The sequence below is a fragment of the Penicillium coprophilum genome (genome assembly GCF_028826855.1).
Source record: "Penicillium coprophilum strain IBT 35676 chromosome Unknown utg000006l_segment0_segment0, whole genome shotgun sequence".
NCBI classification, from domain to species: Eukaryota; Fungi; Ascomycota; class Eurotiomycetes; order Eurotiales; family Aspergillaceae; genus Penicillium; species Penicillium coprophilum.
Window position 1 is genome coordinate 2,734,353 of NW_026622725.1, and position 12,089 is coordinate 2,746,441.

Below are 12,089 nucleotides of genomic sequence, written 5' to 3' on the forward strand. Positions count from 1 at the left end.
GACCACGTGACACCATCGCATCTTGGCAAGTCAACCAATTACAGTCTTGTAAATATCGTTGATGTTTATTCTATTTCGGTGATCTATGCTATTTCGAAGTAGGATTTCACCACAGCACGAAAAATAGATACAAAACACGGATTATTGGGTTGTGCATTTGTTCACTATTTAAACAGCACATCAAGGGGGTATTTTAGTACATCCGAACGCCCATGCAAGTGCAAGTAGTAGTATATGGAGAACATCATCAGAATCAATCTTTCCCTAGGAATTTCGCCATAGGATCCTCAGCAGCCAACCGGCTCCGCTTGTATGAGTCCAACTCCTCCTCTGTGACACCTGACTTCAATTCTTCTAGCGTCCGCTTTTTCCCATTGGTACTTGAATCCTGCTCTTGATTCCTGCCATCGGCTTGCTCAGACTCGCGAGAGGAATCCGCATTTTCAGCGTGCTCAGAAGTCTCCTCATTGTCGTCAGCTGTCTCAATCATCCTCAACATGTTGCCTTCTTCCTCAAAGGCCCTCTTTCCGTCTTCGCCTGTACAGTAGCTGTTCTTCACGGTGGAATAACAACATGCGTATCCCCATTTGAATTGGTACCACCAGCTACCAAAGACCGAAGTATGGTTGTTGACCATCACATCTTCGGGGTACTTAGATTTGGTTGCTTTCTTGGGCGCGCCCTTGATGGCACCGCTCTCGTCATATTCAATGAATCGCTCGTTTTCAACGACCATAGTTTCGCGCAGCGCATTGGGTTTTGAGTGCTCTCCACCACCATATTTTTCCAGTAGAGCTTTGCGATGCGCCTCACGCTTAGCTTCACTGTCAACCTTCTCCTTCTTGCGGAGAACTTCTCCAGATGTTGGATTGGCTTGAATGTGTTGTTGAGGGAGACCCTTCTCTTGTGATTCCCACGCATATTGCTGGGCTTTCTCGAACTCCGCAGCATCACCCGAAGCACGGACGAAATTCTCCTCTGCGACAAGTGCAGCAGCCTGATCGTCCTGCGCGCCCATATCCACCATTCGACGTGTTTTTGGATCGTATTTGGCGGAGTCAAGGTCCAGGTTGAGCAAGTACTTGGCAGTGTCTTCTCGAATACGTAGGTTGCGGGTTGCAGTACTCTGTTGTCGTCCCATATCGGATTCTTCGGCGTACCGGATATCTGAATCGGGGGCCTCATCGCCATCTTCACCGGCTTGAAGTTTCTTAAGATTTGATTCCTCTTTCGCCATGCGCTTGATGGCCTCCATCTCCTCATATTCATCGACGACCTGGCGATATTCGGTAGCATCGTAGCCGTTCCACCGATCTCTTTTGGCATCCCACCCCATATCGACCTTTTGAATAAGTTCGTCCGCCTGAATATCTTTTCCAGTCCATTTAGCACCTTGCTTTCGGGGTCGGCTCAGACACTCTTTGGTTTTGTGTGTCATCGCGCCGCAGTTTTCACAAGCGCCTTTGCGGTATTTGGTAGCTGCTGGGCCCGCGCGCTTTCCTCGGTCATACCATTTTGACTGATCGGGAAGGGCCTTCTGGAGACGTTGATGCTCCAGGTAGTCGTTGTTTGTCTCATCGTCAACGTAGAACGGCTTTTTCGAGATGAAGGATGGAATGTACTCGTTGGGCGTTTTTGACGCCACATCTGCGGGTTTTCGTGACATGACTGATGGGTCCAATGGGATAGAGGCGAGTATTTATTAGGGAATAAAGGGAAGCAAGTGAGGAAGCAGATCAAGCCACCTGTAGCTCTCTCCTGTTGTGAGATGAAAGTTGAGTGAAGTTGCGATAGGCCCGAGCGTGGCGGGTGGAGAATTGATATGAGGCACGTGACCAGGCGTTATCTCGCGTCGTCATGGACATACCTCAGTCGCGTTTTCTTCTCAACTATTTTTTATTGAGATGCTAAAAAGGACGCACATGCGGTAATCGGTGCATGAACCATTCATCCTTCGCAATGTTGCTGTGGCTTCTGGTTGCCATACACCAGAGCGATGGAGCCATTCCGCGTGCATCTCAACTGTATCGATCATTATCAGGCCACCGCGTCGGAGTTGGATCCTCCACTTCCCTTTCGTGATGGAGTCTCGGAGAAAGATTTCAAGCCTAAAGTGCCTGTTATTCGAATATTCGGAGCCACCGAGACCGGCCAGAGAGTTTGTGTACATGTCCATGGCGCATTTCCATACCTCTATATCGAATACAATGGGTCTTTAGCGCTGGAGGATGGTTAGTGATAATCATATTGATGATCTGATGGGTTGACTTACCAAGATTGCAGTAAATTCGGCAATTCGATCTCTTCACCTCTCAATCGATCATGCCCTGGCGGTCAGTTTTCGCCGAAATGCATATGACCGGAAAACAGCGTTTGTGGCGCACATCACCTTGGTGAAAGGAGTCCCGTTCTACGGCTACCATGTCGGATGGCGATTCTTCTTCAAAATTTATCTCTTAAACCCCTCCCATACAACTCGTCTGGTCGATCTTCTGCACCAGGGAGCTGTGATGAAACGTCCGCTTCAACCCTATGAGGCACATGTGCAATACATCCCGCAATGGATGTGTGACTACAACTTGTACGGATGTGCAACCATGAGCTGCAGTCAAGTGAAATTCCGAGCACCAGTACCTGAGTATTTCGAGCTCAGCAATCTAGACCATCGCTGGCACGATCGTTCAATACCACCTCAGAGCATACTTGATCACCCTGCGTTACAGAAACAGAGCCATTGCGCGCTGGAGGTTGATATTTGTGTCCAAGATATCTTGAACCGTCTTGATGTAAAGGAACGGCCTTTACACCATGATTTCACCGAGCTTTTAAAACCAGTCGCGGTTAATGAGCGGCTCGTTCCTAGCATGGCTGGACTGTGGCAGGATGAAACTCGCAGACGCAAAAAGAGAATGGGCATCACTGATCCCGGAAGCACTCCCTTTGGACCTGAGGAATTGATTTCAATGTCCGCGGATCCAAGAAATCAATCGAAAGGTGGCTGGATACACGAGGAAGAATTTCGTGAAATGGCATGTCAGCTTGTGGCTGATGAGAAACATGAGGATAGCAAAAAAGACACGACATTTGAGACATTCTTGGATACTGATTATCAAGCCAAAGATGTCAAGACTGCGTTGGATAGTGTCGAAGACTTCTTTCCTGACAAGATTAGTGCTTTGAATAGCAGCCGTTCCCAGGAATCAGCTGAGCAAAAAGTACCGGAAATTTTGGTTGATGAGGGTCTTGCTCTGTCCTCTCAAACCGACGGACAGTATTACTCGGATTCTGATCAAGGAGGGAGCTCATTGGAAAGGAAAATCGAACAGGAGCCTGAAACGAAAGAGGACACACTGGGCGACAGCTTTTACGACGTGGTCTTTGACGAAATGCCCTTTTTAGATGTGGCTATACCTGGGGAGCCTGCTGAAACCAGCTGTCCAAAAGCGACCATGAATGGTGTATATAAGGAAGGGCATTCCGTAGCCCAAGGAAAAAGGCCCAGAGACCAGAGTCAAAGCAGAAGTGTGGTCCCTAAAAGACGGTATTCCGAAGCTCTCGATCTGAACCATTCGCCTATCAAAAGACATAGAAATATAGCCACACATGGCTTGTCTGATGGGCTATTGGAACCACCTAACATGCGGAAGTACCAGCAAGATGAGAAACGAAAAAATGTCTCGTTTGATAGCAATTTGGAGTCTCACGTGGCAACGCCGCCATCGGAACCCCGATCATCTTCCTCGCAGAGGACAGTCCGTCCAAAGGCGCATAGTTACACCAGTGGCCTCAAATTCCCGGTAGTCAAGGACCCCAATGACCCTCTGACCATTATGCGCTACAGCCAAGACGAGGCAAATTCTTCACGAAAAGACTCCGAGTCATCCCAGCCCCTTATGGGTTCTTTGCCTTCTCGATCTGCCACAGAATTGTCAAGCAAAACCAGTGAAGCTCGGAGTTCCTCAGAGCTCCATTCATCTGCAACAGTGATGGGTCCAATCTCCCTCGATCCGCATCTCGCCGAGACCATGAAACACCTCCCCCAGTCATTCAATTTTACACCAAACACGTCATTGCGTTGTTTCAAACTTGCAAGTCCAAGTTCTAGCGAGGTCAGCTCAACAATCAATGAATATGGGCGTCCTTCGGTCGTATACCAGAAAGCATTCCACAGTGATGAAAAGGATGTACCTGAACGACCAAGAGAATATGGCGGCAGAGAATTTCGGCTGGAGAGCAATACAATTCACTATCTACCCGATTTTGACCCAACGGCAGGGGCGCCTGCAATGTTTGGTGAGCAGATGCCAACAGCGCACGACCGACATCGCCAAGAAAAGGTTGATCAGCAACTCCGAGAACGGTGTACCGCCAGGGTCTGGGAGTTTGCACCTGTTCCGCCAAGCCGGTCGGAAGTCATACAGTGGTTCGAGGAGTTAGAAGCCTCGCAAGCATCTAATCAACAAACCCCAAAGATACCCGCTGAAATGAAATCCCGCTTTCTCTCGCAGATCGAGGGTCCAACACAGAAGAACGCACATGGCTTTAAATACTCGCAGAATCGAGTGTCCAGTAGCGTGGAACATCAGGCCCAACACATGAGCACGATGAGCCTAGAAGTGCATGTGAACACACGCGGAACCCTCATGGCTAACCCCGAGGAGGACGAGATCACTTCCATATTCTGGTGCATCCAATCCGAGGACGAGGATGTTGAGGTCAACAGTCATCTTCCCGGAGTTCATGTTGGGATGGTTTACCATGGCGAAGGCGATAGGCCAGAAGCCAAAATTCACAAGGCATTGACAATTGACGTCGAGCATGAGCCTACGGAACTGGACCTGATCAACCGACTCATAGATCTTGTTCGGCACTACGATCCGGACATCATCACGGGGTACGAAGTGCATAACGCATCTTGGGGCTATGTGATTGAGCGAGCTCGCAAGAAGTACGACTTTGACATCTGCGAGGAGCTTTCAAGGACCAAATCCCAATCCAACGGACGATTTGGGAAAGAGGCAGATCAATGGGGTTTCAACCACTCATCGTCCGTCCGCATCACCGGGCGACATGTTTTCAATATATGGCGCGCTATGAAAGGCGAGCTCAACCTGCTACAGTACACTATGGAGAACGTCGTCTTTCATGTCTTACATCGCCGAATCCCTCACTATTCCCCCAAAGCCCTGACGCAGTGGCATCAAAGCGGCAAGCCTCGGAATATCCTCAAGGTCGTGGAATATTTCTCCTCCCGTGTGCAAATGAATCTAGAAATTCTCGAGGCCAATGAATTGGCACCAAGAACAAGCGAGCAGGCAAGACTGCTGGGAATTGATTTCGCCTCTGTAATTTCCCGGGGATCTCAGTTCAAAGTTGAATCTCTGATGTTCCGAATTGCGAAGCCAGAGAACTTCCTGCTCGTCTCACCAAGCAAAAAGCAGGTCGGACAGCAGAACGCATTAGAATGCTTGCCCTTGGTCATGGAACCGCAAAGTGACTTCTACACGAGCCCACTTCTGGTGCTTGATTTTCAGTCACTGTACCCAAGTGTGATGATCGCGTACAACTACTGCTACTCAACTTTTCTGGGCAGAGCAATGCACTGGCGTGGGCGAGATAAGATGGGATTCATGGATTACAAGCGACAGCCCAGACTGCTCGAGTTACTAAAAGACAAGATCAACATCGCACCAAACGGTATGATGTATGCAAAGCAGGAAGCGCGCCAGTCGCTTCTAGCGAAGATGCTTTCCGAAATTCTTGAAACCCGCGTGATGGTCAAAAACGGCATGAAGGTCGACAAAGACGACAAGGTCTTACAGCGACTTCTCAACAACAGGCAGCTAGCACTGAAGCTAATTGCAAACGTCACATACGGCTACACATCAGCCTCATTCTCAGGACGAATGCCCTGTTCCGAAATCGCCGACAGCATCGTCCAAACCGGACGAGAAACTCTCGAAAAAGCCATCGCCTTCATTCACTCCATTGAACGCTGGGGAGCCGAAGTCGTCTACGGTGACACTGACAGTCTATTCGTGTACCTAAAAGGACGCACCCGCGACCAGGCCTTCGACATCGGCGAAGAAATCGCCGAAGCAGTAACAAACCTCAACCCGAGACCCATCAAACTAAAATTTGAAAAGGTCTACCACCCCTGCATTCTCCTCGCGAAGAAACGATACGTAGGGTTCAAATACGAGCACCGGAATAAAAAAGAGCCCGAATTCGACGCAAAGGGCATCGAAACCGTCCGACGAGACGGCACACCTGCCGAACAAAAAATCGAAGAAAAAGCCCTGAAAACACTCTTCCGCACCGCAGACCTCACCCAGGTAAAATCCTACTTCCAGCGTCAATGCGCAAAAATCATGCAAGGCCGCATCTCCATCCAGGATTTCTGCTTCGCACGCGAAGTCAGATTGGGAACGTATTCAGAGCGTGGTACTCTCCCCGCCGGCGCGATGATCAGCACAAAGCGCATGATGGAGGATCCGCGCTCGGAGCCGCAGACCGGTGAGCGCGTGCCGTATGTTGTTGTTACCGGTGCGCCTGGGTCGAGACTTGTTGATCGATGTGTTGCACCGCAGACGCTTTTACATGATGTGCAACTTGAGATTGATGCGGAATACTACATCACGAAGAATATTATTCCACCGCTGGAGAGGATTTTCAATCTTGTTGGTGCGAATGTTCGTCAGTGGTATGATGAGATGCCGAAGGTGCAACGGATTCGGCGAGTTGAGGGATCTGTACTGAGACCGAATTCCGGGGTTGGGGCTAGGAAGACTCTTGAGTCTTATATGCGCTCGTCGTCGTGTGTTGTCTGTCGGTCGAGATTGTCTGATGCTGCTGTGTCTGTGTGTGGGGACTGTCTGCAGAAGCCGCATCTTACGTTGCTTGATGTTGTTTCGCGACTGCAGAGGGCTGAAAAGAGAGTCGTTGATCTGGAAGCTATTTGTCGGTCTTGTATGGGTGTTGCTCCTGGTGATGAGGTTAGTTGTGATAGTTTGGATTGCTCTGTCTTTTACTCGAGGACCAGAGATGCTGCTAATTGGAGACACTCCAAGGCTGTATTGGAGCCTGTTATTGAATTGTTGGAACGGAAGGGGGATGAGGGATTGGATTGGTAGTCTTTTGGATAGGTGTTTTGAAGCAATTGGTGTTTTGACTTGGATATCCCCCAGACTCTGTTGATGTTTAGTTCTACAAATTGGATAAAAATCGAGCCAGTTTCATTCACATCGATACAGACTATGAAGTTCATCTTAACTATGTCAAAATACTCCTCATTTTTGTTGTTTTTACACTTGAATGCTGTTTTTTTTTTTTTTTTTCTTTTCTTTTCAAACAGCGAGATATCAGCTGTTAATCATGTTGATTAGAGTGTCAAGCGCTGAAGGCTGCACATCGCCCTCCGTTTCCACAATATCCTCCCATCTAGCCTCCTTCTCAATCTTCTCCTTGGCTTCAGCGGCGTGTATTTCCACTCCTCCCTCATTCTCATCATCCTCCTCGGAGCACGCACCTGTATTCTTGTCTTGAGGCGTGGACTTGGATTTGTCAAACCGTCGACGAGCAATAAATTCTTGATGCGGGGGTGCGGAGGCAGAGCTCGCCTCAGCCTTGGGCTTGATGTTCTCATCCGCCTCCTTCGGCTTCAAATCCTCATCCATGCCTTCAACAATCTTGAGGATCTGCCGGTGGGTGTAGACCACGCCGTCGCCAATAGGCTTTCCAGAATCACCACCCGCTGCTCCATCTGAGACCGGACCTTGACGTGCCCGACCCGTCGCAACATCACCAAGGATATCGGGGAAAATCCAAGGGAAGCTAATGAGTGGAAGTTCAGTTGAGTTCACTTCAACAACGGAAAAGTCCGCTCTCTGCAATGCCTCCTTGCGTCGAGCCTCCAATGCGGCGGCTACCTGCTCCTGGGTAACACGGTACATGGCGATAACCAAGGCAGGAATGTTTCCGCCATGACGGCCTACTTTGTCATAGCATTGGTGGCGGAATCCACGACGAAGTGTACCCACGATTCTACCCAGGTCCTCCTGCATTTTATAGTCTCTGATCACGAAGCCGTGGCGGAGTACAAAAGTTGACCATACCTCGAACTCAGTGTTGATCTCATACTGAGCCATGATTTGTCGCATGTTCATGTCAAATTCCGCCTTGAGCTCTCGGGCGTATTCCATATAGGCCTCACTTTCTGGAGCCAATGGGGATTCCAGAATGCGAGAGTCGAAGGGCTTCTCCAACTTGGGAACGAAGTCGGGAGTGACCACTGCGTCATACAATTGACCGAGAATTTTGGTCGACTTGTAAATGCTGGATGGTCTCTTGAACCTCTTCTCCATGAAATGGGGCCAGAACCTAGGATCCAGAGACCGGGCCATTCTTGCATGCGCGCCGCTCTTGTTATAATCAACTGCATCAGAATGAAGTTGAGCGAGACGAATGCACTTTTCTTCCCACACGCCCTTCGGGAGTCGGTCGGCCCAAGCCAAATGGGCATGTGCGATCCGTGGAAGGCAATCATTCTTCATATACGTAACGAAGAAGGAAGTGATCTCGTCAACTGTCACATCATGGTCAAGATCTGGGGCTTTGGAACCCTTATAGTCCATACACTCGACGAACCATTTTGCTGGAATCAGATCGGGGTCCCAGATAACGAGGTAGTCATCACCGTCGAGGTCGCCCCCAGAGCACATGCTCGCAATATCCTGGTCGCCAGTTTGGGGAAGCACAACCACATCCCGAAGTGATTGCAGCTCCGGTTTGTTCACTGCTCGGACTACACGAATGTCTCCCGGGTGGAGCGAAGGGTTGCGAGCAAGAATGCAGAGACCTTCAATGACCTCGTACTCGTCACCTCCATCTAGCCGGCAGATCTGGACAAAGATTTCGGGAAGAGCGGCCAGTTTCTCTGCATAGGAGGCTTTTCTGCGCGGCAATGCGCTTCTATAGTATCCCTTCAAAACACCTGTCTCATCCATGACACCGAGAAGGTTGGCTCCTTGGTCTATGGCAATCTTTGCTTTCTCTTTGAGATGCTTCAGGTGCCAAGATTTCCAAAGCTCGAGCACGGTATTGGCAAATGGCTCGTCATGTCGCCGGAAGCCATCAGATACCATCTGGGCTAATGTTAGGGTTGTTTGGTTTGGGTCGATGTACTTTTGAAGAAGTTGAATTGCTTTCAGATCATTGCGCATGGCTCGATGGAAGCCGCCCAACATGCTGTTGAGTTTGTTATGAAAGACTTCATCCGGAATATCCAGAGCAGAAAGTACAAGAATTAACTGGCGGTTTAAGGTTGCAAGAGAGAACTGTGACCAACGAATAATCTCCAAGCCGGCTTGATTGGTTTCGAACTTTTGTTGGCTTGGCCGAAGGTGTACCTCCTGAGGCAGAGGATCCGGAGAGACAACGAGCATGCCCTTGGCTCCTCCAAGACGAAACTGGAAGGCTGAGGGTGGGTCTCCAGTGAGAGTCTTAATTTTGTGCTGGGATGTGACCATCTGGGCAAGAAATTTGGACATCTTTCCTACACCATCTGAGAATATGAAGCCATTACGGATCACTTCACCGCACGGGACAGTTTGAACAGAGGATCCAGTGAAAGCCCGAGTGGTCGAAAAGCATTGTCCCAGTCTTGCAGCATATTTAGCCACATTTCGGATGTGGTTGAATTGGCCCATCCAGGCCCGGATGGTTGCCGCTGAGACCCCGGCATCCGGTGCAAAGAAGTATGCGCCATGCTCGCGGAACTGAGAGTTCCCGAATGCGAGAAACTCGTAGTGGCGGCCCCCAATAGTGATACCGTTCGCCAATGTCCTTTTGACACGGGTGAAGACTTCGTCATTGGAATCGCCTAGTGACGAGTTAATGCGGCCCTCAGTTCTCTCATCTGTAAACCGAACCCGAAGAAAGCGCCCAGGTGCACCTTTGTTTGACCATTCGCGCACGACTCGATTTGAAATGTCTACAGTTGGGGTGTTGTAGTAGATCGTGGTCGGGGTCACTCGTGCTGTGTGCATGAAGCAGCAGTAGTTCGGAATCTTCGAGTCAGTCACTCCCTTGAAAAATTTGAGGTCAAAGATTTTCATGGGGTCAAGGTACTGTTTCTTCTCAGTTGCAACAAATTCTAGCAATCTCGTAGCTTGGTCATCCCCGAGGTCCTTTAATTTCTCTACAAAGTCGCGGGTTATGGTGAATTCAGAGAGGAATCCCTGAGACAAACAAACCTCTAGTTGATAACGGACTCTGAATGGAAGGTGCAGATAGTTCTGATCCCCTAGGTCTTGCAGCAACGTGGAAGCCTTGTTGGACTTGGACTCAGAAAAATCAATCCAATTCCACACTGGTACCGGTCGGTCGGGTTTCTCGACAAAGTGATTTCCATCTTTGATGATGATGTTATAGTCTTTGAAAATGTCCTCAACGCGCTTTAAATAGTGACTAGTATCGCCGACACGGGTCATATGGGGGTCCACATCGGGAGCGAATGAGACCTTGAACACGTTCCATCGGCCTTTCAGTAAACACTGGTAAGTTTGCAAAACTATAATAGAGGACGGCACTTACCTAGGTCAATGATATGTCCCAACTTCTTCAAGTTCGTGGGAAGATTCTTCAGCGAGTTTGGGTTATGTGTCACGGAGGTCTGACGATACCAGCTATCCTCTTCTCTCCAGCTCAACGGCTCAGTTAGTGTAGACTGAACGTCCTTGGCCTTTCGATGCCAGATGGCAGCGGATTCTAGAACAATCAAGAAGGAGTGCTGTCTTGTGGCTATGTCGTATTGTCGATAAATCTGGGACAATTGGAGAAAAGTGATTTTGACACGATAGTCATGTTGGGTCACATCTGCAGTCTCTGAACCCCGAATTCCCACTTTGAAGTACAGTACTAAGCACTTGCGTATGACATCGACCACACATCTGGGGTATGCCAGGTTGTTGAAGCTTTGCATGGAATGAACAGCGGACCGACCTAGTAGGATACCGATGTCGACTTGTATAGTTTTCAATTCCTTCAAGATAAGCATCAGTATTTGAGAATCGCACCATAGCATGCATGCACTAACTAATTCCCGAGGGAGCTCAACATTTGGACGGACTGGGCTCGGAATAGTCCCGTTGGAGTCACCACAGCAGATACTGAGCGATATCACTGCAACACGGCCGCTCCGGAGCCTCACACCAAAAGACCCAGTTCTCCAGAAGTCTTTACTTGGGGGTGGTCTATGCATAATTAGCAAACAGTATATAAGCGACATGGTGAATTGATAGGGTGCCCACTTGAAACGAATGCGAGCTTTCGAATCAGGACGGCCCGCAGCATCCTCCCAAATGTCAATGGAGATCAGATTCCCATACTGATTGAAAGCCTCGTAGATATCATGTGTGTTCATCTCTCTCGGAATGTTCAACAAGTCCACCGCACAACTTTCCCATGATCTCCAGGTTATCCAGGCCTGGACTGGCGGGGGTTGAAGAGGACGGCCAGGGGGGTTCGGGGAAGGGAACCTCAAGAAGTTGGTCTTAGGATGTTGCAAACTTGGAAGATCTGGGCCTGCCATTGTGACGCTAGTATGACAATGAAGTTTATGTATTCAGGATTTGAGGAGAGGAAGAGGAGAGGAAGAGGAGAGGAAGGGTCGATGAATGATATAGGAGGGGAATCCACAGATATGAAGGCCAATAAAACCAACGGAAAGCGAGAAATGAGGAAAGAGCGACCTTTCAAGAGTGTCAATTTTGGAAGGCACGGAAACAGGTTTAAGAGAAGGCGCGATCCTCTTAAAGTATAGACCAACTGACTGTCGAATGAGACGTAGCAGACATGGTATGTGAGAGTTCCCCCGATCAGTAGTTTGTATTGAGTCAAGTGAAAATGAGCAAGCTTAGATACAGCAAACATTCACTTACATATTGGACCTATGTGGGCTATTGTTGCCAGTGTCTTCTTTTCAAGAATGAGCTTGATGTGAGCCTAAGATATCTTGCTGAGGGATCTGGTTCAATATTTAGACAGAAATACTCCTTAAGGCGACCAGCCATCTTGATAGTTACATGTTC

General features: G+C 49.0%; 3 protein-coding genes across 3 annotated transcripts; 1 reads left to right on the forward strand and 2 right to left on the reverse strand.

Annotated features, from left to right (window-relative positions):
• Positions 1-253: 253 nt before the first annotated feature.
• Positions 254-1,666, reverse strand: slu7 (mRNA splicing protein SLU7; the record flags this gene model as incomplete). Its single annotated transcript, XM_056681150.1, has 1 exon — positions 254-1,666. One exon carries the CDS (start codon positions 1,664-1,666, stop codon positions 254-256), a length of 1,413 nt encoding a protein of 470 aa, XP_056528532.1.
• A 330-nt stretch (positions 1,667-1,996) lies between these two features.
• Positions 1,997-7,133, forward strand: N7500_010013 (DNA-directed DNA polymerase zeta catalytic subunit REV3; the record flags this gene model as incomplete). Its single annotated transcript, XM_056681151.1, has 2 exons — positions 1,997-2,231; positions 2,284-7,133. 2 exons carry the CDS (start codon positions 1,997-1,999, stop codon positions 7,131-7,133), a joined length of 5,085 nt encoding a protein of 1,694 aa, XP_056528533.1.
• A 228-nt stretch (positions 7,134-7,361) lies between these two features.
• Positions 7,362-11,590, reverse strand: N7500_010014 (uncharacterized protein; the record flags this gene model as incomplete). The annotated part of the gene is made up of 4 exons (XM_056681152.1): positions 7,362-10,540; positions 10,594-11,041; positions 11,096-11,252; positions 11,310-11,590. The coding sequence occupies 4 exons, from the start codon at positions 11,588-11,590 to the stop codon at positions 7,362-7,364; spliced, it is 4,065 nt and encodes a 1,354-aa protein (XP_056528534.1).
• Between the last annotated feature and the right edge of the window lie 499 nt (positions 11,591-12,089).